At 40.2% G+C, this 26,743-nt stretch overlaps 2 protein-coding genes across 2 annotated transcripts; both read right to left on the bottom strand.

Moving 5' to 3' along the window:
- Positions 1–2,086: 2,086 nt before the first annotated feature.
- LOC130923465 (E3 ubiquitin-protein ligase TRIM35-like) lies at positions 2,087–7,019 on the bottom strand. The gene is made up of 2 exons (XM_057849201.1): positions 6,027–7,019; positions 2,087–5,085 (listed from the first exon to the last, which is right to left on the bottom strand). The coding sequence occupies exon 2, from the start codon at positions 5,021–5,023 to the stop codon at positions 3,638–3,640; it is 1,386 nt and encodes a 461-aa protein (XP_057705184.1). The 5' UTR covers positions 5,024–5,085; positions 6,027–7,019; the 3' UTR covers positions 2,087–3,637.
- Positions 7,020–8,847: 1,828 nt separating this feature from the next.
- Positions 8,848–26,620, bottom strand: LOC130922680 (uncharacterized). The gene is made up of 3 exons (XM_057847591.1): positions 23,664–26,620; positions 16,207–16,264; positions 8,848–15,247 (listed from the first exon to the last, which is right to left on the bottom strand). Exons 1-3 carry the CDS (start codon positions 25,161–25,163, stop codon positions 13,785–13,787), a joined length of 3,021 nt encoding a protein of 1,006 aa, XP_057703574.1. The 5' UTR covers positions 25,164–26,620; the 3' UTR covers positions 8,848–13,784.
- Between the last annotated feature and the right edge of the window lie 123 nt (positions 26,621–26,743).

Here is a 26,743-nt window from a genome sequence, read left to right as displayed (position 1 = left end):
ACATGGTTGCTGACCATGTCCATCCCTTTATGATCAAAATGTACCCAACTTCTGATGACTACTTTCAGCAGGATAATGCGCCATGTCATAAAGCTGGAATCATCTCAGACTACTTTCTTGAACATGACAATGAGTTCACTGTACTCAAATGGCCTCCACAGTCACCAGATCTCAATCCAATGGAGCATCTTTGGGATGTGTTGGAACGGGAGATTCGCATCGTGGATGTGCAGCCGACAAATCTGCACCGACTGTGTGATGCCATCATGTCAATATGGACCAAACTCTCTGAAGAATGCTTCCAGCACTTTGTTGAATCTATGCCACGAAGAATTGAGGCAGTTCTGAAAGCAAAAGGGGGTCCAACCCATTACTAGCATGGTGTACCTAATAAAGTGGCCGGTGAGTGTAAATAATGGTATTGTAATAATTATTCATTGCCAGTCAGATTTTTCATAAAGGGTGTCATTTTAAAGCTATTCTTAGTGTAGAATCAGAATTTTGAAGTATGTGGGATTAACTTCAAAAATCGTTATTTACTGGACTGTCTCAGGAAATTAGAATATTGTGTATTCTAATTTTATGAGACAGTCCTGTATACTGCACTCATTGAAAGGATATAAAGTCTTTTTTTTTTTTTTTTTTTTTTTCCGGGGACTATTTGATATACTGTATATACTGTACATCCAGTTGACGATAGCACCAACATACAGGACTATCTCATAAAATTAGAATACACAATATTCTAATTTCCTGAGACAGTCCAGTATATGTTGAACATGACATGCTTTTATTTTGAAATGTTCACCGGAAGTACGTTCGCTAAACCGCTAACCGTAATGTTTACACTCCGCAAAAAAGCGCACTTTTCGTCATTGCAAATGATGTCAGTAATAGATTTTTTCCCCTCATTTTTTTTCTTTTGCAAATGATGTTAGGCAGTGATTTTTCATGTTTTAAGTGTCACCTTTTAACCGCAAGTTTGCGTTTTGGAGAAGGCTGCCATTGTTTTATAGCGGGCTAAAGTAGATTGTCTTTTTTCCCCATTAGCCTCAATGTAGCAATGATAACGTTTACACTGTTTAATATAGATGCGTTTCCTGATTTTGTATGTCCGATTTTTAGTTCTACGGCGTGTTGATGACCAATAAACTGTAAAATGAACTGGAGTCTCATATGCCATCAACATGCATGCACAAATGTATGCACGCACGCGGCGATAAAACGCAGCCGTGAAAATTACCCTCGTTTTTATATACCGTGCGATAAATGGACTTATGCACATCATGCTTAGCAACTTCAATAAAAAAATGTCGTTAGTTAGTGAGATGGACTTACCGTCTGTGAGCTTGTTGTCTCCTGTCATCTTCCAAAATTACAACTGGGTGACTGCGCTTTAGGTGTTCATTTAAAGTGCCTGTGACACGAAAACGCATGTTTATTTCATAATACACGCGGTATTTTATGCCCCTGAATGATATGGGCCGCTTGGATGTGTGTGGAAGCGATCGCTATTTTTATTTAGTTTTTTGAATCCCGCGCCATGAAAATGAGTGACTTCCGGCTTCGGTCTTGCATTGAGGAGGAGGGCGCTGTGACGTGTACGGTAGAAGACGTCCTCTTCACGCTACAGTGTACTGTTGTGTATGAGGATGAAGGATTCAGCTGATTTTGCGGATTAATACGTTTATTTTTCGCATCACGCCAGCCAAACGGCTGCAGAAAAATCATTCTGTATGAGGGAGAGTCATATACGCCTTTTTGGAGTTTATAAAGGTTCCCATTCACCGTAGATATTTACTGTGGGACCATTGGACTTACGAGGAAGTGAGTAAACATCTTGTTTTGGATTATGTCAAATACGAATACAGCGATTACAAAGTAAACACTACAAACTTCCTTTAAATGAAGGACTACTTACGTTTGATCATTGATAGGCATGTAAAAAGCTCTCCTAATGCTCATTAGCAGCAGCACGTTAGCTGCACACCAGCCACCATCCTCCGGGGAACGAACTGTAAATTGCTCTCCGCCGGGCGGTTTGCCGAGCCACGAAGACAATCGACAACTGGGTCGTCGTGTCAAATAATCCAGGATAGTTATGTGTGATTTTCCGCTTCGAAGACTTTGAAACATCACTCGGTTCGGGTTAGCATGTCGGCTAGCTGTCACGCCTTCTGGTTTGTTTACATTCTCCGAAGCCGGGGAAGGGAAATGACATACAGTATGTCAGATTTAGGTGTCATAAAATATCGTTCGGGAGGTGCGACAGTAAAGGTGAAGTCGACAGTTTTGACCATTTATGGAGTAACTTTGCCATGTCGTCTTGAATAAATGGATTTTTATTATTTCATATTCCATTCAGCACAAGACTGTTATTTGTCATGACCATGCCATTTATTTAGCAACTGGGGAAAATACTTGGATAAAAAGAATATCCTGTAAAAATATTGAAGTAAAGAGACAGAAACAATGACATTTTGCTGCTTTCTTCGTCGCGTTTTCCTCGTTGTGAATAGTTCCCCCAGGACGGGCTGACTGGTCCTTCTCAAGCCATTTATTTATATAGCTATTGGGGAAAAATACTTGGATAAAAAGAATATCCTGTAAAAATATTGGAGAAGAGAGACTGAAACAATGAGATTTTGCGGCTGTCTTCGTCGCGTTTTCCTCGTTCTGAATAATTCCCCCTCAATGGGCTGAATAGTAAAACCGATGAGCCCTGTCTACCGCTGACGTCATCCTCCTGTTGGGGACGCTAAAGCCCTATAATGGTAGGCGTGGCTAACCGGCAGATTAAAAGACTAATTTCTCGTCATCTGTACTTTGCTAAATTGTTGTATACAGTATAGTCGAATCGTCTCAAAATATGATTCTAATTCACATAATAATGCCATTTAAGACTTTTTTTCTCGTGTCATATGCTCTTTAAAGCCCACTTGCAGCCAAGTTGGCATTGTACTGGTAGAGACAACAGTGTACCCGCCATTGTTAGTTGAAATAAGTCCAGGCTTTGGCCACTCTGGTGTGCTTTTTTGGCATTGTGCCACTTTCCCCGCTTGCATACCGAGCGTCCGCCATTCTAAACGTTCCACGCACATTTTTTTAAAACCTTCATTAACCGTCGTCGGGATGTTGTGCTCGTTGACTAGTCGAGACAGCTCTAATTATGATCAATAGATGGCTTTACATTGATGCTTCGTCGTAGCTTCCAACTAAGGTTACGTCGTAACCCTGGGACTACCTGTACTTTACTCAAGTAAGAGTAGCGTTATGTCATCATATGATAACTCAACTTATGATAACTCGAGTAGTGTGAAAGTCAAAAAGTATTTGGTGAAACGAATACTCAAGTAATTAGTAAGTGTTTCTAATCATTTATTTTGAAAATGTCATAAGTAGAGTTGCCAAAAATGGTACGCGAGTAAGAGTAGACTTACTTTAGAACAAGATTACTCAATCACAAGTCAAAGTCATTAATGGAAAACAAAAATGTATTTGATGAAAAGAACACTCAAGTACTCAGTCACCTGCGTTTGATTGATTTTTAAAACTGAAATGAAAAGCCAAACATTGTACTCAAGTAAGAGTAGAATTACTTTCAAATAATATTACTCACGCCGTGTCAACATGACCGCTAACTGACGGCAGTCGTAACACCAGGTGGAATGGGGATTATTTTTAGTGGACTTTTATGTGTTGTGTAAAAGTATGGATACATTTTGGTGTTACCGGACAAGTCTGGCCAATTGGAAGGCTTCTTAGTGTTCCACAATTCGGTGTTCGTAAGAGGTTCAGAGAAGGATGCCATCCTTTCTTTCATGTCCACCTCAACTCGGATCCTCTGCACTTTGACAGGCGGATTCCATTCTGCATATCTGCAACTGGGAATCCTGTATTTACCATCCTCAAATTCAATGTACCAACCAGTCATTCGATCTGGCGAACAAGGGTCCCCATCTATGACCCCCACTGCCCAGTCATTGTTGTCTCCCACCTCAACATCCCACACGTGTCTTTCCGATTCCAAAGCACCACCCAGCACAGATTCCTCCTTCTCGAACCTCTGTGGATTCTTTGGACGCTGCTGCTGTTCTTCTTCCCAACTCAGACTGGTCAGATCTTCAGACAGACGGAGTTTTGGATGGGCCGTGTTGGGGTCCAGAATGACGGGACTGCAGGTGAGTGTCTCCTTCATCCGCTCCCACACCTTGAACTTGAGGTTGCCCACATGTTTGGCTTGGTCTAGCAGACCACCTCGGAGCAGCTGCGGCTTTTCAGGCAGCTCCTGGATTCTGCTCATCACAGTCTTGAAGTTTTTCATGAACGAAACATTGCCAGACGCCAGCTGCTCCTCAGTGCTTCTGATGACATCCGAGAGAGCGGCCATTTGTTTGCCAAGAAACACAATCTTCTCCTTCATGATCTCACTCTTCTTTTGCTCTTCCTCCCTGACCGCAGCCAACCTGGCCTCCTCCTCGACGTGAAGAAAGCGCCGGAGCTCCTCAAAATCCTTCTTAATCTTGCGTTCGACATTCTCCCTCTGGACTTTGATGTACTCTGCCTGTTCGTTGCAGTTCTTTCGACAGTCGTTGTAAATTTGGAGCCTTTCAATGGCCTTCGGCAGGCCTTCCTTGAGTTCCTCATGATGACCTTTCACAATTTCTTTGAGGGGCCGGAACGTGTGGCCAACGTGGATTTCTGAGTCTCTGCAGATGATGCACACAAACTCCCGGTGGTCCAAACAGAAGAGTTTGAGTTTCTCTTGGTGCATGCTGCATATGTCCTCTGACTTGATTGAGGCTCGAGAAAAGTTTTCACACAGATTCTTCAGTGCCAGGTTCGGAGGGATAGCCATCGAACTAAACTCTGTCCAACAGAGTGGACACGTTCGTTGTCCTGTGTCCTGCCACTTCTGCAGACACGCACGGCAGAAATTGTGACTGCACGGCAGCATGACAGGATCTTTGAAGATGTCCAGACAGGTGGGACATTGAAGATGACCCTCCATACTTTCAGCCATGGTTTTTGAGAAGACGGCGTTTGTCTCAGCGCACAAGTTCGCAATGTCGAACTGCAGTTGTTCTGCAAAATGAAAATCATTCTTACATACAATGCGAAAAGATCCTTTCATGTCCTCCCTCTAGGTGCATAAGTGCACTTCCTGCTTACTGAAGCTGGGCTCAAATGTCTAAAAAGCAACTTTTATGAATTTGAAGTGAAATGTTCCAGAAGAGTTACCCTGAGGTGACTAACTATAATTTTAAGCTGGTGTCATACTAAAGTAGAGCTCGCAATTGTGATTTCATCTGACATTGACGGGATGCTTTTGCTATTTGCCATTCTTGGGGATTTTGGACACTTGGACTTGTGATCAAACCTTTCTGACTTGTTGATTTTATGAGAAGTGAGATAGTTACTAGAGTAGCAAAGCGAAAGATGACGCAGATTCGTGATCAAAACCTTTATGGATTTATTCATTTAGGGGCAAGGACAAATTTGTACTCAAGAGGAGCACGACTTCAAAATGATATGACTCAAGTCAAAGTAGTTGTCTGAATAATTCACTCATTGCTGCTTGAAAAGTGTGATTTTTTTTTTTTTCTGGCATAATTTCATCTAAATTAGCCATTACTATTATCCAATAACCTAATACATGACCAATAATCTGCAAATTATCCATTTCCCGCAACAAAATAAAAGGTCCTTCCGAGTTTCAGGGCATGCTTTCGGAGCTCGCCTTAGAGGAAACATCACTACTGTGGAGTGTGAGTCAAACTAGTCAAAAAAAGTTGCACTGGATGATATTTTTAGAGGAAAATTGACTTTCTGCCATTGGTCGCCAGGTAGCTCAAACGAAGTGAATAGTTGCCAAAACTCACAGAAATGACAGTCACGATAAAGAGTGGTGGTGCTCGTGCTAAGATAAGCATCCCTTAGCTACTACACACACTAGCAGCACTTCTAGCTCAACTATGACCATTTGGTCTGCAACTTTGGTAGCACGGAGAAACACTTTCACTCACCGTTTTGGCTAATGCTCCGTTCGCCGAAGGTCCTGTTGGTGACTTCAACATATGATGACTGAAGTGGCAGAAAATGAATTCAGGTACTGTACAAGTCGGAAGATATTTGGTTCAACTGGTATGACCACTTTCGAAGGGTGTGTCGATTAATGAAGGGACGTTTCCGCGAAGTGTGTGCACAGGCTCACTTCATTTTGAGGAGGTTCTGAATATGATGACGTCCGAAGCCTGGCTGCCCAGCTATACCACGTGATTGCTTCAAGGAGTGCTTTAGATTTTGCCGCGTGGTTTGACAGCTCGCTACATATGGCGGAAAACACTCAGGTGACTTGAAGTTCCGCTCTGAGACCCCCAATTTGGCCAACTTTCAAAATGGTCAGATATGCATGTGATATACATTATTGGAAAGCTTAAAATCTCAATTTTCTGGAGGGTGAAAACATTTTGAACAAGAGGGCATTTAAAAAAATAAAATAAAAAATTAAACAGAAAAACCCTATCTGGAGGTGTGAGCACGCGAGAGCAGAATTAAAGACACCGTGACTTTAAAGAGATATTATCGCGTACTTACCTCGTTTCGATGAAAAAACTCAATCTAGCATGTCTCACTGAGTGTCAAGACTCAGCTGTCAATGGCCACAGCTGGATTTTGGGGGGATTTTATGGGTGAAACATGGCAATATAACAAGGGTCGTGATGCAGAAATCGCGGACATCAAGGAGTGGTCGAGATTTTCTTTTTCATATATTTACTAGGGCTGTCAAAATTATCGCGTTAACGGGCTGTAATTAATTTTTAAAATTAATCACGTTAAAATATTTGACACAATTAACGCACATGCCCCGCTCAGACAGATTTAAATGACAGTACAGTGAAACGCTCACTTGTTGTGTTTTATGGAGTTTTGCTGCCCTCTGCTGGCGCTTGGGTGCGACTGATTTTATAGGCTTCAGCACCCATGAGCATTGTGTAAGTAATTATTGACATCAACAATGGTGGGCTACTAGTTTATTTTTCGATTGAAAATTTTACAAATTATATTAAAACGAAAACATTAAGAGGGGTTATAATATAAAATTTCTGTAACTTGTACTAACATTTATCTTTTAAGAACTACAAGTCTTTCTATCCATGGATTGCTTGAACAGAATGTTAATAATGTTAATGCCATCTTGTTGATTTATTGTTATAATAAACAAATACAGTCCCTATGTACCGCATGTTGAATATATTTGTCCATCTTGTGTCTTATCTTTCCATTCCAACAATAATTTACAGGAAGTATGGTATATTTTATAGATGGTTTGAATTGCGATTAATTACGATTAATTAATTTTTAAGCTGTAATTAACTCGATTAAAAAAATGTAATCGTTTGACAGCCCTAATATTTACCCTTTTAAATGTTTTTTTTTGTCTGGATCGATGATTTATCATCTAAAATATTTGGTAAAATGCGACAGTAACAAAAAAAAAAAATACAATTAAGCGATAGTTATGAGGTAGATATGCACTACTTTTTTACAGACCCAATTTTTTTCATTGTACTGTAATATGTTTAAAAGTTTAAAATAGGCGAGTGAATAATTTCTTTATTTGTTTTTTTTTTATCAAATGAAATATTAGACATCAATGATTCTAAGCTAAAAATGACAGACATTTTGAATAAGAAATATATTACCTTCATTTTATGGGTGGGTTGAAACAAAAGCGGTCGGGCAACGTCTGGAAGCGGGGGTTTCTAGGGTAAAACGGACAAATTAGAAATAGTTTGGGGGCTTAATGCGCCATGAATCTGCTATGGCAGCATATAGACATCTTGTTCTATCAAACACAACCGTTGTTTTAGCTTAAAATACTGCAGTTTCTTTTAAAGAGTAGTGCAAGAGCAGAAAGTGCTTTTTCAGTTTTGTCTGTGTTTTCTGCCATATCTGTATATGGCGGAAAACAGTCAGGTGACTTGAAGTTACGCTCTGAGACCCTCAATTAGGCCAACTTTAAAAATTGTCCAAAATGCATGTGTGATACATCATTGGAAAACTTAAAATCTCAATTTTCTGGGGGAACACAAATTTTGAACAGGATGGCCTCATTTTTTTTTTTAAACAGCAAAATCCTAATTGGCGAGAACATGCGAGAGCAGAATTAAAGACGCCACGATTTTAACGAGATATTATTGCGTACTTACCTTGTTTCGATCCAAAAATTCCATGTAGCATGTATCACTGAGTGTCAAGACACAGCTGTGAATGGCCACAGGTGGATGTTTTGGGGATTTTATGGGTGAAACATGGTCATATAACAAGGGTCGCGAGGCAGAAATCGCAGACGTCAAGGAGTGGTCGAGATGTTCTTTTTCATATATTTAGCCTTTTAAATGTTGTTTTTCAAATTTTCTTTGTTTGGATCGATTAGTTATCATCTAACATATCAGAGAAAATGCGACAGTAAAAAAAAAAAATACAATTAAGCGATAGTTATGAGGTAGATATCCGTGACTTTCATACAGACCCCATTTTTTCATTGTGACGTAATTTTTTTTATAAGTTAAAAATATGTAAGTGAATAATTTTTTGAAGTCGTTTTTTTTTCTTAAACGAAATATTAGACATCAATTAATGATACTAAGCTAAAAATGGCAGATATTTTGAATAATAAATATAACTAATTACTAGGGTTGTTCCGACCATGTTTTTTTGCTCCCGATTGTTTTAGTTTGAGTATCTGCCGATCCCGATATTTCCCGATCCGATTGCTTTTGTTTTTGCTCCCGATTCAATTCCAATCATTCCCGATAATTTTTCCCGATCATATACATTTTGGCAATGCATTAAGAAAAAAATGAATAAAACTCGGACGAATATGTACATTCAACATACAGTACATAAGTACTGTATTTGTTTATTACAATAAATCTTCAAGATAGCATTTACATTATTAACATTCTTTCTGTGAGAGGGATCCACGGATAGAAAGACTTGTAATTCTTAAAGGATAAATGTGACTTTGTATATTGTGACTAAATATTGCCATCTAGTGTATTTGTTGAGCTTTCAGTAAATGATACTGTAGCCATTTAACTGTTCTGGCCAAATGCATGATGGGAAGTGCAACCATGACTGTGCGTAGTGGTACCAATTCATATATCTTCTCTGCTTTGGGAAATAACATAGGGTGTTAAGAAAAAGATCAATTACTACCTTACTTCCCCACATTGTTTCCCACCATATTTCTAATTGTGGAGAGAGGGATTTTAAGGCTTTAGCCAATTATAAAATGGCTCCAAAGACTGCCTAAATTCACTCTACTCATTTTACGTTAGTTTTTAGCTCTATATGTAAGTAAAACGGCGCCATAATAGATTGAAAGTGACAATGCGTGAGTGGGTCGTGCAGCGCATGCGTTAATTGCGTTAAATAATTTCACGTGATTAATTAAAAAATAATAATTACCGCCGTTAATGCGATAAATTTGATAGCCCTACTTTAAGCCAAAACTAAAGACTCTGGATGAGTGTAACACATTTTGTCTGTAACGTTAAATACAAATAGAAAACGATTTAATGAGAAAATATAAATATATTAAAAAAAGGCATGTCCGATATTTTTTTGCCGATACTTTGAAAATGACGTGATCGGACCCGATCGATCGGATATCTTTACGAAATACTAGTACTGTATTTTAGTAACAAATCAGGCCACATAACCATCTTTGAACAGAAATGTATTAGTCCACAGCAGGGGTCCCCAAACTGCGGGCCTCCACATTTGGTGATTAAATGTGACTTTGTATATTGTGACTAAATATTGCCATCTAGTGTATTTGTTGAGCTTTCAGTCAATGATACTGCAGCCATTCAACCCAAATGCATGATGGGAAGTGCAACCATGACTGTGCGTAGGGGCACCAATTGATATATCTTCTCTGCATTGGGTAGGAACATAGGGTGTTAAGAAAATGATCAACTACCATCTTACTTCCCCACATTGCCTCCCGCGTTAATTTTAATTGCTGAGAGAGTGAATGTAAGGCTTTAGTCAAATAAAAAAGGCTCCAACGGCTGGCAAAATTCTCTCTACTCATTAAACGCTGCGTTTAGCTCTATATATTGGTAAAACGGCGCCTGTATAGCTTGTAAGCGGCAATACGTGAGTGGGTCGTGCAACGCATGCGTTAATTATTTAACGTGATTAATTAAGAAAAAATAATTACCGCCGTTAACACAATAAATTTGATTGTCCTACTTTAAACTAAAACTACTCTGGATGAGCGTAAGACATTTTGTCTGTAACGTTATATACAATTAGAAAACGATTTAAATTAAAAAAAAAAAAAAAATGTATATATAAAAAAAAAAAGGCATGTCCGATATTTTTATGCCGATTCCGATACTTTGAAAATGACGTGATTGGACCCGATCGAGCGGGACATCTTTACTAATTACCTACGTTTTATGGCTGGGTTGAAACAAAAGCGGTTGCGCGACGTCTGTAAACGGGGGTTTTGAAGGTAAAACCGACAAATTAAATATAGTTCGGGGGCAAAATGTGCCATGAATCTGCTATGGCAGCATATAGATATATTGTTCTTTCAAACACAACAGTTTTTGTTTTGGGCTTAAAATACAGCAGTTTATTTTAAAGAGGGTTGCGAGAGCAGAAACGTCTTTTTCAGTCTTGTCTGTGTTTTCCGCCATATATATAGTATGTATATGAGCGGTTTACTCGCTTAAATTGTATTGAATGCATCACTCGCTGTCTCAAAACTCGCACTACCCAATTTTTTTTAATTGACTGCATAGTTTTTGAGTTACTGCCATAGCAACACCTTAGCAACGAGGGACGTGCCTCGCCACCTGCCGCTACCTGATGACATAAATTCCCGAAGACCTTTCCAGCACTTAAATACGAAAGTTTAGCAACACGTTACCCCCGCCATATATTGCAAACATTTCCTGGGTTTTACCGTCTCGATGTGTAGCGATGAAAAGCCTAGAAGTATACAATACAACCTTCTTTTTTCAAAGGCAAGGCAAGGCAAATTTATTTATATAGCACAATTCAACACAAGGCAATTCAAAGTGCTTCACATCACATGAAGATCATAAAAATCAAATTTAAATCAATACAATGTAAAAACCCAGACAAAAGATCGCATTTAATCACAAATTGAATAAAAATAAATAAATAAAAATTAAACAGAAATAAAAATAAAACAAAAACTACTAGTTTTTAGCCCTGATTTAAAAGAGCTAACAGTTTGAGCATACTTCAGACATTCAGGTAACTTGTTCCAGAGGTGATGAGCATAATAACTAAATGCTGCCTCACCCTGCTTTGTTCTTGTTCTTGGAACATGCAGAAGACCGGTTCCAGACGACCTTAGGGGTCTAGATGTCTCATAGGAAACTAACAAGTCAAGCATGTATTTTGGTCCAAAGGCCATTAAGTGTTTTGTAGACAAGCAGTAGTATTTTATAGTCTATCATTTGACTCACTGGAAGCCAGTGTAGCGATTTCAAAACCGGCGTTATGTGGTCCAGCTTTCTTGTATTTGTGAGGACTCTGGCTGCAGCCTTCTGTACTAGCTGCAGCTTCCTGACTGATTTTTTATCAAGACCTGTAAATATACCGTTGCAATAGTCCAATCTGCTGAAAATGAATGCATGCATAAGTTTTTCCATGTCTTGTTGAGTTAGAAGCCCCTTAATTCTGGTTATATTTTTTAGGTGCTAATAAGCGGATTTAGTGACGGAGTTCAGATGGCTGTGAAATTTTAGGTCTGAATCAATAATTACGCCAAGGTTTCTGACTTGATTTGTAGCTGTAAGTGACATTGTGCTAAGTTCCCTGCTTATCTTTGACCTTTCCTTTTTTGGCCCAAAAATGATCACCTCTGTCTTCTCCACATTTAACTGGAGAAAATTCTGGCACATCCATTCATTGATTTGATGAATGCATTTACTCAGGGAGACTAAGGGACTATAATCATGTGGGGACACAGAAATGTACAGTTGTGTGTCATCTGCATAGGCGTGATAGGAGATGTCATACTGTTCCATTATCTGAGCTAACGGAAGCATATAGATGTTAAATAAGAGTGGTCCAAGAATTGACCCTTGAGGGACTCCACACGTGAATTTGGTTCGTTCTGACTGATAGTTTCCGATTGACACAAAGAAATCCCGATCATGTAAATAGGATGTGAACCACTGAAGAATAATGTCAGTAAGCCTTACCCACTGTTCCAATCCGCTGAGTAGTATGTTGTTATCAACCGTGTCGAATGCGGCGCTGAGATCCAATAGTAACAGAACCGATGATTTGCCTGCATCGGTATTCCGACGGATAAGGAGACCCTTTCTGGCAATTTAATACGTTTATTAATTGATCACGACCGTTTTGTCTGTTTGTTGTTGCTTGCCTGTCATAACACCACGGTTCAGTTAGCCCACGGTTCGGTTTGATCCTCGGTTTTGGGATCACGGTTTCGGTTCGCGTTTTGCTTTTTTCTTTTTTTTTTTACACTGCCTTTATTTTGCTTTAAAAAAAGGAAATAAACACTTAAAATGTAAACATTTTCGACTGTTAAAATGCCTCTTAGCTCTTTGGCTAGTGTAGTGACTGACTACTGAAATACACACACAGTAGTTAAAAAGTTACTTGGCAAAGTAACTGGTGATACCGTTCATGTTTTTTTTGTTTTTTTTTCATTAAAAACAAAACACAAACCCAAAAACATAGTAACCTTTGCTATGTTTGGAGGTCATTTAATGTTGTGAATCAACCGTTAAAGTTGTTAAAATTGCTCCCGTTTTTGCATTAGTTCCCTTCTGTCTACTTTCGAAATGTGAAAATTTAAAAACTGTTTCATCCTTTAAAGATAGACTCAAGTCAAGATTTTGCCGATTTAGGAGTATTTTAGATAAAAAGTTGCTTAGGTTCGCTCGTAAGGTTTACTACAACAGAGCCTTTCTGAGAAGTTTACTGCTCTAAAATGGCGGTTGTTTACTAACGCTACCGAGTCTGTCATTTCGCGTGTAGTTCTATATGCATGAGATATCTAGGCGTAGATTGTATTCTGTCGGCTACAGTCAGGAAATATTGGAGCCACCTAGCCTAGCATCGCGTTTGCTACAGCGTCTCAACAAACACTCTTCCCTGTCCGTGTCTCTGACTTTTCTCGGGTTATTCAACCAACTTATTAACGAACATTGTCTCGTTGCAGAAACGGTGACCAAATCCGAACGGATTAAAAAAAAGCAAACATAATGCACGAAAAACGTGCAGATTTTGAACGTAACGTACGGCGTACGCATTTAAAAATCAGTGCTCACTTGTACAAATTACGACGAGACTGTACAATTTGACAGGTATGAATTATAGTGGACCGTCACAGTTAGGTAGTAGCACTCTGTAGCACGGGACGTCCAACTATCAGTGCTCAGGGCGAAACTATGTGCTTTACACCGGCTCTGGCTAGAACAATGATGAGCTCAGTCTGATAAGCCACAGTTGCCCATTGTATTCATTCAGGGCATATTGGAAAACACAGGAACATAACAGTCCATATTTGGGCATATTGTGATACAGTCTACAACAGTCAAGGCTATGGAAAGGCACACTCAAACAGGTCAATATAACAAAGATGCTCTATGCTACAATGTTGATGTATGATGGGTGTGTTTAAAGCATGAATAAAATTCTCTCACAGAAAGGAATGATTCTGATGACATTCAAAGCAAAAAAATCAAGCTGTGTCAACATGACTGCAAACTGATGTCAGTCGTAACACCAGGTGGAATGGGGATTACCTTTAGAGGAATTTTACGTATTGTGTGAAAGTAAGGATATATTTTGATGTTCCTGGAAAAGTCTGGCAAACTCAAAGGATTCTTCTTAGAGTTCCACAATTCGGTGTTTGTAAGAGGATCGGAGAAGGACAATGAGCTCTCATTTATGTCCACTTCAACTCGGATCCTCTGCAATTTGACAGGCGGATTCCATGCTCCATATACGCAACTGGGAGTTAAGTATTCCCCATCACGAAATCCAATGCCCGAACCACGCATTTCCTCTGGCAAACAAGGGTGCCCCCACCTGATCCCCACTATCCAGGAATTGTTGTCTCCCACTTCAACATCCCACACGTGTCTTCCCGAGTCCAAAGCAGCACCCAGCACAGACTGCCACGTCTGGAACCTCTCTGGATTTTCTGGACGCTCCTGCTGGACGTCTTTCCAACTCAGACTGGTCAGATCTTCGGACAGACTCATTCTTGGATTGGCCGTGTTGGGGTCCAGAATGACGGGACTGTAGCCGAGCGTCTCCTTCATTAGCTCCCATACCTTGAATTTGAGGTTGCCCACGTGTTTTGCTACGTCCAGCAGACCACCTGGCAGCAGCTGCGGCTTTTCAGGCATCTCCTGGATTCTGCTCATTGCAGTCTTGAAGTTCTTCAGGAAAGAAACATTGCCAGACGCCAGCTGCTCCTCAGTGCTTCTGATGACATCCGAGAGTGCGGTCATTTGTTGGCCAAGAACCACAATCTTCTCCTTCATAATCTTACTCTTCTTCTGCTCTTCCTCCCTTACCGCAGCCAACCTGGCCTCCTCCTCAACGTCGAGAAAGCGCCGGAGCTCCTCAAAATCCTTCTTAATCTTGCGTTCGACATTCTCCCTCTGGACTTTGATGTACTCTGCCTGTTCGTTGCAGTTCTCTCGACAATCTTTGTAATCTTGGAGTCTTTCCTTGGCCTCCTGCAGGCCTTCCTTGAGTTCCTCATGGTGACCTTTCACAATTTCTTTGAGGGGCCGGAACGTGTGACCAACGTGGATTTCTGAGTCTCTGCAGATGATGCACACAGTATCCTGGTGGTCCATACAGAAGAGTTTGAGTTCCTCTTGATGCATGCTGCATATGTCCTCTGACTTGATTGAGGCCCGAGGAAAGTTTTCACACAGATTCTTCAGTGCCAGGTTCAGAGGGGTACCAATCGACTGAAACTCTGTCCTACAGACTGGACACGATCGTTTTCCTGCGTCCTTCCACTCCTGCAGACACGCACGGCAGAAATTGTGACTGCACGGCAGCATGACAGGATCTCTGAAGACGCCCAGACAGGTGGGACATTGAAGATGGTCCTCCATACTTTCAGCCATGGTTTTTGAGAAGACGGCGTTTGTCTCAGCGCACAAGTTCGGAATGTCGAACTGCAGTTGTTCTGCAAAATGAAAAGCATTCTTACATACAATGCGAAAAGATTCTTTCATGTCCTCCCTCTAGGTCCAAAAGTGCACTTCCTGCTTACTGAAGCAGGGCTCAAATGTCTAAAGAGCAACTTTTATGAATTTGAAGTGAAATGTTCCAGAAGAGTTACCCTGAGGTGACTAATTATAACTTTAAGCTGGTGTCACACTAAAGTAGAGATCGCAATTGTGGTTTCATCTGACATTGACGGGATGCTTTTGTTTTCAGAGTTTTGCTATTTGCCATTCTTGGGGATTTTGGACACTTGGACTTGTGATCAAACCTTTCTGACTTGTTGATTTTAGGAGACGTGTGATAGTTACTAGAGGAGCCAAAGTGCAACACGACACGTGGATTTCTGATCAAAAGCTATATGGATTTATTCATTTAGGGGCAAGGACAAATTTTTACTCAAGTAAGAGGAGCACGACTTCAAAATAATATGACTCAAGTCAAAGTAGTTGTCTGAATAATTCACTCATTGCTGCTTGAAAAGTGTGATTTTTTATTTCTGGCATAATTTCACCTAAATGAGCCATTACTATTATCCAATAACCTAATACATGACCAATAATCTGCAAATTATCCATTTCCCGCAACAAAATAAAAGGTCCTTCCGAGTTTCAGGGCATGCTTTCGGAGCTCGCCTTAGAGGAAACAACACTACTGTGGAGTGTGAGTCAAACTAGTCAAAAAAAGTTGCACTGGACGATATTTTTAGAGGAAAATTGACTTTCTGCCATTTGTCGCCAGGTAGCTCAAACAAAGTGAATAGTTGCCAAAACTCACAGAAATGACAGTCACGATAAAGAGTGGTGGTGCTCGTGCTAAGATAAGCAGCCCTTAGCTACTACACACACTAGCAGCACTTCTAGCTCAACTATGACCATTTGGTCTGCAACTTTGGTAGCACGTAGAAACGCTTTCACTCACCGTTTTGGCTAATACTCAGCTCGCCGAAGGTCCTGTTGGTGACTTCAACATATGACGACTGAAGTGGCAGAAAATGAATTCAGTTACTGTACAAGTCGGAAGATATTTGGTTAAACTGGTATGGCCCGTTCCGAAGGGTGTGTCGATTAATGAAGGGACGTTTCCGCGAAGTGTGTGCACAGGCTCGCTTCATTTTGAGGAGGTTCTGAATATGATGACGTCCGAAGCCTGGCTGCCCAGCTATACCACGTGATTGCTGCAAGGAGTGCTTTAGATTTTGCCGCGTGGTTTGACAGCTCGCTACATATGGCGGAAAACACTCAGGTGACTTGAAGTTCTGCTCTGAGACCCCCAATTTGGCCAACTTTCAAAATTGTCAGATATGCATGTGAGATACGTTATTGGAAAGCTTAAAATTTCAATTTTCTGGAGGGAGAAAACATTTTGAACAGGAGGGCATTTAAAAAAAAAAATTTAGACAGCCAAACCCTATCTGGAGGTGTGAGCACGCGAGAGCAGAATTAAAGACACCGTGACTTTAATGAGATATCATCGCGTACTTACCTCGTTTCGATTAAAAAAACTCAATCTAGCATGTATCACTGAGTGTCAAGACTCAGCTGTGAATGGCCACAGCTGGATTTTGGGGGGATTTTATGGGTGAAACATGGTAATATAACAAGGGTCGTGATGAAGAAATCGCAGACATCAAGGAGTGGTCGAGATTTTCTTTTTCATATATTTACTAGGGCTGTCAAAATTATAGCATTAACGGGCGGTAATTGATTTTTTAAATTAATCACGTTAAAATATTTGACGCAATTAACGCACATGCCCCGCTCAGACAGATTTAAATGACAGTACAGTGAAAACCCCACTTGTTAATTGTGTTTTACGGCGTTTTGTTGACTGATTTTATAGGCTTCAGCACCAATGAGCATTGTGTAAGTAATTATTGACATCAACAATGGTGGGCTACTAGTTTATTTTTTAATTGACAAATTTTATTCAAACGAAAACATTAAGAGGGGTTATGATATAAAATTTCTATAACTTGTACTAACATTTATCTTTTAAGAACTACAAGTCTTTCTATCCATGGATTGCTTCAACAGAATGTTAATAATGTTAATGCCATCTTGTTGATTTATTGTTATAATAAACAAATACAGTCCTTATGTACCGCATGTTGAATATATATATATATATCCATCTTGTATCTTATCTTTCCATTCCAACAATAACTTACAGAAAAATATGGTATATTTTATAGATGGTTTGAATTGCGATGAATTACGATTAATTAATTTTTAAGCTGTAATTAACTCGATTAAAAAATTGTAAGCGTTTGACAGCCCTAATATTTACCCTTTTAAACGTTTTGTTGTTGTTGTCTGGATAGATTATTTATCATCTAAAATATTTGGGAAAATGCGACAGTAACAAAAAAAAACAAAAAAAAAAACAATTAAGCGATAGTTATGAGCTAGATATGCACTACTTTTTTACAGACCCAATTTTTTTCATTGGAATGTAATATGTTTAAAAGTTTAAAATAGGCAAGTGAATAATTAAAAAAAAATTTTTTTTTTCAAACGAAATATTAGACATCAATGGATGATTCTAATATAAAAATGACAGATATTTTGAATAACAAATATATTACCTTCATTTTATTGGTGAGTTGAAACAAAAGCCGTTGCGCGACGTCTGTAAAAGGGGGTTTCTAGGGTAAAACGGACAAATTAGAAATAGTTTGGGGGCTTAATGCGCCATGAATCTCCATCACATTGATTTTTAAAGAATTCATTTCCAAATTAGAGTGCAAAATAAGTATTTGGTCACCTACAAACAAGCAAGATTTCTGGCAGTCAAAGAGGTCTAACTTCTTGTAACGAGGCTCCACTCGTTACCTGTATTAACGGCACCTGTTTTAACTCATTATCGGTGTAAAAGACACCTGTCCACAAACTCAGTCAGTCACACACCAAACAGAATCAGAATCAGGGCGTCTGTCACTAACTTCCATGTGTGGCCAATAAGCAGCCAGCGTGCAGGCAGGCGGGCAAGACTGAGTTTTGTCACTTCCCTTTCAGTGACTCGGTCCTCCGGTTCCTGACCTAGCTTGCTGCTAACTTGACTTTCCAGTAATGACTACGGTGAACGAGTCAAAAAATGAAAGGAAATGACTTTGTCACATACTTGTTAACGTGGAGCCTATCAAATGCTGCTCAAACAGACAAAAACACCACACAAATCTAGTAAGCATGGTTTAGTCTACTACTTTTCTCAACAGACTCGGGACTGCCTATAACGACATACTATCAAATTTACAGTAATTTAAAACACGGGTAGCTACGAGGCAAGCAAAAGCTGAGCTGCGGTCGCGTGACGGCAATGAAGGGGGCATAGAACTGTTTATATATGGAGGCTTCATGGCAGCGATATTAACCTAATATGTGCACAGAAAAAAAGAATATGTAGTATGTAGGGATGGGAATTGATAGGATTTTTACGATTCCGAATCCATTATCGATATTGCTTAACGATTCGATTCTTTATCGATTCTCTTATCGATTCTAATTTGGGGAAAAAGAACAAACGTTTTGATTGGCATCGAGTTTGTTTACTCAGAAGTCACAACCTTACAAACTCACAACGAGATCAAAAGAGGCCCAAAGCCTCAATGTTAACTATGGCAATAAGTGGCAAATACACAAGAATGTGTAACATTTTACTGAAACATTTATCTAATAGAAATAAAAAATATTGGTATATATTGGCAGATAGGTTTTTGTTCTGCCTTTGGCAATATGTGTTAAAGCAGGGGTCCCCAAACTTTTTCCTGTGAGGGCCACATAACTTTTCCCTTCTCTGATGAGGGTCGGGGTCAGTTTGTTACAGAAAAAGTGTGACGATTGCAGAAGTGCATAAATGTAAAAAATTATTGTTTTTCAGAAAGCCACAATCAAATAACCCTTTCTGGATTCTTTATAATAATAATAATAATAATAATAATTTATCATAAAAACTATTAATTAAATAGTTAATAACCAAATAACCCTCTCTGAATTCTTAAGGAAAAGGCCAGAAAATAAATAACACGATTGAGAAAAAAAAAAAAAAAATTAAAATGGCCGGACCAAATGTGGAGGCGGGCCGTATTTGGGCCGCGGGCCGCAGTTTGAGGACTACTGGAGCGCGCATACACCCAAAGAAGAAATGCCGCATCCAAGTGAGTGAGAGAGGGAAACAGTTCTACGAGCCTACGTTCTTTGTTAATGTTAATATCTACAGAGGCAACGCCTGTATGTATCATCTTTTGTGTTGTTGTTGTTGTGTTTCCACTCGCGATCGGACACTTAAATCCAGTTGTGTAGTGATTTGAACGATGTGCTAATGCTAGCGAACGAATGCTAACCATACTGTTATTAGCAGCTAATCATCGCTGATTTTCGTTGATGCAAACCTGTTTGTTATTGGACGAAATTGATTTGATTCATTTCTATTGTTAGTTTCACTCTTCAAGTGATGGTTGAATAAAGTCAGCAAATTATACCAACGTCTTCTGCATCGTCATTTGGGAGTTTAGCTAGCTGTATAGCCGGGACTTTTATTTATTTATTTTAATAGCCAAGACTGAGCCTTAGCCTCTATGTGAGGACAGCGCAATCGTATTCCCTCCCGATGCAGTTATCTCAACTTTGCAATGACTGCAAGTCGCTTTGTTGTAATTTTTCCTCGTGAAGTGAAGACACACTTTCGAGCGTTTGAACCTACGTGCTGTCATTGTTATTTTTATGGCTGCAATGCTCGTGCTTACCCGTCGTAACCTTTCATTTTCACACTCTTTCCTGGTGAAGTGTAGTCAAACTTTGGAGCGAGTGGTTCTTGGCGCCATGCTAGTTTGATGCGTCTGGACAACAACACACTCATACGCGTCTTTAGGAATCGTTAAAGGGATCGTTCAGGCTTTTTCATTGTGATGTCGAGGCCTCGAAACACTCGGAACCGGTTCCGAATTGGAATCGGATTTCGATTCCCATCCTTAGTTGTATGATCACCATAATACTGATTTGCAATGAAATTATATACATGTCAATTTTTTCCGACTGTTTTTTTTTCGTGTCAGAGCGTGTCGGGTGTTGGTTGGTTTGACAAATTATGTCAATACGTCCATTTTGTGCTACTCAAGCGCCCAAAAACAACGCACGCGGACACGGGAGATGCCGCAATATGTCTACATTTTTCTTAACAGACTAATGAGAGTAGAAAGGCGACATCGTAAAGAGCAAACAATTATTTCTCGTCAGCATTTGACGATCTGAGATGAGGGGACGAAAGGGGAGCTGACCGGATTATTTTATTTATTAATACCAGTGCAAAAATTCAATACGATCATCTTAATACTGATTTGCAATTAAACTGTCAAATATCAAATGTAGTATTGTTTTTATTTCAGAGCAGCACATTTGACAACAAGCTATTTACACTTTAGTTTTAACAATAGTGACCAAAAATAACAGTGATGAGCATAAAAACAAAAATACAACAGAGCGAGAGGTAAATATGATGTGTTGGTCGTTCCATATTTAGAAATTAAACTTATGATTTATTTTTATTTTCGTGACAGCAAGCATGCTGCGTTGGCTGGTAGCAGCAGCATTGTATATGTGATCAAGATCATGCTAAAAAAAGTCCGTGCGCCCCCGACCCCAAACCCTCACTCCCCCCACAAAAGGAAAATGTTTAACCGTGTCCTAAATCGAAATGCAAGCACGAGCCATGACTTTGAGCCCATACAAATACGACAGACGACGCGGAAGTTCTCCCTCGCTTTTGCAGCAGCGGGAGGGGGACGAGGCTGTCTGTGAAAGCTGAATAATACCGCCTGTCACTCATTTCTGAAACTACGACGAGCGGTCAATGAGGAGCCTGTGTGCAAAAGAGGGAGGGACCAAGCAATGTCACCTCCCGTTCAATTATACTGCGAAGCGGTCTTTAGTGATTCGTTCGGCAACGTCACTTCCCGTTCAGTATCCGAACGATTCGTTTGGGCGGGGAGGGAGATGAGGGGGGCGAACGATTCGTTGAACGATTTGTTTGAACGAATCTTTTTACTGAACGAACCGGAATGGATTCGTTTACTCAAGTGAACGACAAATCCCGTCACTAGAAGAAAGTATACGACCGGGCCCGTCTGCAGTTCGCTAGAGAGCATTTGGATGATCCAGACGAGGACTGGGAGAATGTGTTATGGTCAGATGAAACCAAAATAGAACTTTTTGGTAGAAACACAGGTTCCCTTGTTTGGAGGAGAAAGAATACTGAATTGCATCCGAAGAACACCATACCCACTGTGAAGCATGGGGGTGGAAACATCATGCTTTGGGGCTGTTTTTCTGCAAAGGGACCAGGACGACTGATCTGTGTGTGTGATCCCAAACACACAGCCAGGGCAACAAAGGAGTGGCTTTGTAAGAAGCATTTCAAGGTCCTGGAGCGGCCTAGCCAGTCTCCAGATCTAAACCCTATAGAAAATCTGTGGAGGGAGTTTGAAAGTCCGTGTTGCCCAACGACAGCCCCAAAACATCACTGTTCTAGAGGAGATCTGCATAGAGGAATGGGCCAAAATACCAGCAAGAGTGTGTGAAGAGCTTGTGAAGAGTTACAGAAAACATTTGGCCTCCATTATTGCCAACAAAGGGTACATAACAAAGTAGTGAGATGAACTTTTGGTATTGGCCAAATACTTATTTTCCACCATGATTTGCAAATAAATTCTTTAAAAATCAAACAGTGTGATTTTCTGTTTTTCTCCCCACATTCTGTCTCTCATGGTTGAGGTTTACACATGTTGACAATTACAGGCCATTCTAATATTTTCAAGTGGGAGAACTTGCACAATTAGTGGTTGACTAAATTCTTATTTGCCCCACTGTAAGTCAGAGTAGTCAATCCCAAAAAAAAAGCATTTGTTGAAAAGAATACTCAAGTACTCAGTAACTTGCGTCTGATTTATTTTTAAAACCAAAATGAGAAGCCAAACATTGTACTCGAGTAAGAGCAGTGTTACTTCCAAATAAAATCACTCAAGTACAAGTACTTATCCATCCACAAATAATAATACAAGTAATAAAGTACAAGTTCTTTCAATCAATATTATCAAGAGAGAAGCCATAAGATGAACTCAGGTAATAGTAGTGTTACTTCTAAGTATTATTGACATTAACATAAAAGTAGTATGCACACAAGTCAAAAAGTATTGGGTTGAAAAATACTCAAGTACCAAGCAAGTGTTTTTCATCATTTATTTTGGAAAATAATGTCATCAGTCGAGGAGCCCAAAATGGTACTCGAGTAAGAATAGCATTACGATTAAATAAGATTACTCAACTACAACTTAGTCGTCAATCCAAATTATTTGTTGATAAGAATACTCTTGTACTTAGTTACTTGTGTCTGATGTATTTTTCAAATTGTAATGAAAAAAAAAAACATTTTGCTTGAGGAAGAGTAGTACTTGTAAAATTGAAAATGATTGGCGTACAAGCATTAAAGTAGTACATGTAAATCAATGTCAACAAGAGTGTAGCCAAACGTTATACTCCAGTAGGAGTAGCATTACTGTACTTCCAAATATTACTCACATGAAACTAAAAGTTGTATTCACACAACTTAAAAGTTTTGGAAGAAAAGAAGACTGAGTAACTGCCTCATTATTTGGACTCCAGTAAAGTCTTATTACATGACCTGGCCAATAAGTGAGACTCAAATCATATGGAAAAAGGAAAATGTCAGGGAAATTCAAGTTTGAACTCCAAGACAAGTGTTACCTCGATAGCTCGATTAGAGAAATGAATACGACCAACCAAAGATTGCCTGCTTCGAAGACTGTATAAACATGATATATCAACGGTACAAAATGATGTGATTCAGCCAGCAGCTGTGATCACCAAGAAGTACAAAGAAGTACAATAGAGGCTGGACAGAGGGCGTTACCAAAGGATGCTTACTGTGAAACGATTCCTATGAAAACGAAAGTGAAACTTAAGTATCAACTCTGGTGGTTTTCCACAGAAAAACATCTCCAGTAGGGGAAAAAACACCTCAAGTTATGACCTTGAAAACCCGGCTCTGGCTAGAACAATGATGAGCTCAGTCTGATAAGCCACAGTCGCCCATTGTATTCATTCAGGGCATGTTGGAAAACACAGGAACATAACAGTCCATATTTGGCATATTGTGATACAGTCTACAACAGTCAAGGCGATGGAAAGGCACACTCAAACAGGTTAGTATAACAAAGATGCTCTATGCTACAATGTTCTCATGCAAGTATAACAAAAGCATACAAAGTATAATGTAAAATGGTTGTGTTTTAAGCATAAATAAAATTCTCTCACAGAAAGGAATGATTCAGATGACATTCAAAGCAAAAAAATCAAGCTGTGTCAACATGACTGCAAACTGATGTCAGTCGTAACACAGGGTGGAAAGGGGATTAATTTTAGAGGAATTTTACATATTGTGTGAAAGGAAGGATATATTTTGGTGTTCCTGAACAAATCTGGCCAATCGAAAGGCTTCTTCCACAATTCGGTGTTTGTAAGAGGTTCGGAGAAGGACAGTGAGCTCTCATTTATGTCCACTTCAACTCGGATCCTCTGCAATTTGACAGGCAGATTCCGTGCTCTATATTCGCCACTGGGAATTAAGTATTCCCCATCACGAAATCCAATGACCCAACCACGCATTTTCTCCGGCAAACAAGGGTCCCCCCACCTGATCCCCACTGCCCAGGAATTGTTGTCTCCCACTTCAACATCCCACACGTGTCTTCCCGAGTCCAAAGCAGCACCCAGCACAGACCGCCACGTCTGGAACCTCTCTGGATTTTCTGGACGCTCCTGCTGGACGTCTTTCCAACTCAGACTGGTCAGATCTTCGGACAGACTCATTCTTGGATTGGCCGTGTTGGGGTCCAGAATGACGGGACTGTAGCCGAGCGTCTCCTTCATTAGCTCCCATACCTTGAATTTGAGGTTGCCCACGTGTTTTGCTACGTCCAGCAGACCACCTGGCAGGAGCTTTGGCTTTTCAGGCAGCTCCTGGATTCTGCTCATCGCAGTCTTGAAGTTCTTCAGGAAAGAAACCTTGCCAGACGCCAGCTGCTCCTCAGTGCTTCTGATGACATCCGAGAGTGCGGTCATTTGTTGGCCAAGAACCACAATCTTCTCATTCATGATCTTACTCTTCTTCTGCTCTTCCTCCCTTACCGCAGCCAACCTGGCCTCCTCCTCGACGTCGAGAAAGCGCCGGAGCTCCTCAAAATCCTTCTTAATCTTGCGTTCGACATTCTCCCTCTGGACTTTGATGTACTCTGCCTGTTCATTGCAGTTCTCTCGACAGTCGTTGTAAATTTGGAGCCTTTCAATGGCCTTCTGCAGGCCTTTCTGGAGTTTCTTACGATGACCTTTCACAACTTCTTTGAGGGGCAGGAACGTGTGACCAACGTGGATTTCTGAGTCTCTGCAGATGATGCACACAATATCCTGGTGGTCCAAACAGAGGAGTTTGAGTTCCTTTTGGTGCATGCTGCATATTTCCTCTGACTTGCTTGAGGCCCGAGGAAAGTTTTCACACAGATTCTTCAGTGCCAGGTTCGGAGGGGCATCCAGCGACCTAAACTCTGTCCTACAGACTGGACACGATTGTTCTCCTGCGTCCTTCCGCTGCTGCAGACACGCACGGCAGAAGTTGTGACTGCACGGCAGCATGACAGGATCTCTGAAGAAGTCCCGACAGGTGGGACATTGAAGATGGCCCTCCATACTTTCAGCCATGGTTTTTGAGAAGACGGCGTTTGTCTCAGCGCACAAGTTCGGAATGTCGAACTGCAGTTGTTCTGCAAAATGAAAATCATTCTTACATACAATGCGAAAAGATTCTTTCATGTCCTCCCTCTTGGTGCATAAGTGCACTTCCTGCTTACTGAAGCTGGGCTCAAATTTCTAAAGAGCAACTTTTATAAATTTGAAGTGAAATGTTCCAGAAGAGTTACCCTGAGGTGACTAACTATAATTTTAAGCTGGTGTCATACTAAAGTAGAGATCGCAATTGTGATTTCATCTGACATTGACGGGATGCTTTTGTTTTCAGAGTGTCCAAAAGTCAACTCTGCTTTGCTATTCTTGGGGATTTTGGACACTTGGACTTGTGATCAAACCTTTCTGACTTGATTTTATGAGACGTGAGATCGTTACTAGAGGAGCCAAAGTGCAACATGACACGTGGATTTGTGATCAAAAGCTATATGGATTTATTCATTTAGGGGCAAGGACAAATTTGTACTCAAGTAAGAGGAGTGTGACTTCAAAATAATATGACTCAAGTCAAAGTAGTTGTCCGAATAATTAACTCATGGCTGCTTAAAAAGTGTGATTTTACTTTTTTTTGGGCATAATTTCATCTAAATGAGCCAGTACTATTATCCACTAACCTAATACATGACCAATAATATGCAAATCATTGGTTTCCCGCTCCAGAAAAAAAGTTTTAGGGCGTGGTTTCGGAGTTCGCCTTAGAGGAAACATCACTACTGTGGAGTGTGAGTCAAACTAGTCAAAAAAAGTTGCACTGGACGATATTTTTAGAGGAAAATTGACTTTACGCTTTCTGCCATTGGTCGCCAGGTAGCTCAAACGAAGTGAATAGTTGCCAAAACTCACAGAAATGACTGTCACGATAATGAGTGGTGGTGCTCGTGGTAAGATAAGCATCCCTTAGCTACTACACACACTCGCAGCACTTCTAGCTCAACTATGACCATTTGGTCTGCAACTTTGGTAGCACGTAGAAACGCTTTCACTCACCGTTTTGGCTAATGCGCCGCTCGACGAAGGTCCTGTTGGTGACTTCAACATATGATGACTCAAGTGGCAGAAAATTAATTCAAGTACTGTACAAGTCGGAAGATATTTGGTTCAACTGGTATGACCACTTTCGAAGGGTGTGTCGATTAATGAAGGGACGTTTGTGCACAGGCTCGCTTCATTTTGAGGAGGTTCTGAATATGATGACGTCCGAAGCCTGGCTGCCCAGCTATACCACGTGATTGCTTCAAGGAGTGCTTTAGATTTTGCCGCGTGGTTTGACAGCTCGCTACATATGGCGGAAAACACTCAGGTGACTTGAAGTTCCGCTCTGAGACCCCCAATTTGGCCAACTTTCAAAATTGTCAGATATGCATGTGAGATACATTATTGGAAAGCTTGAAATCTCAATTTTCTGGAGGGAGAAAACATTTTGAACAAGAGGGCATTTAAAAAAATAAAATAAAAAATTAAACAGCAAAACCCTATCTGGAGGTGTGAGCACGCGAGAGCAGAATTAAAGACACCGTGACTTTAAAGAGATATTATCACCTCGTTTCGATGAAAAAACTCAATCTAGCATGTCTCACTGAGTGTCAAGACTCAGCTGTGAATGGCCACAGCTGGATTTTCGGGGGATTTTATGGGTGAAATATGGTAAT

The sequence above is a fragment of the Corythoichthys intestinalis genome, chromosome 10 (genome assembly GCF_030265065.1).
Source record: "Corythoichthys intestinalis isolate RoL2023-P3 chromosome 10, ASM3026506v1, whole genome shotgun sequence".
NCBI lineage: Eukaryota > Metazoa > Chordata > Actinopteri > Syngnathiformes > Syngnathidae > Corythoichthys > Corythoichthys intestinalis.
Note: the sequence above shows the minus strand (reverse complement) of the source record. Positions and strands in the feature narration are given on the sequence as shown.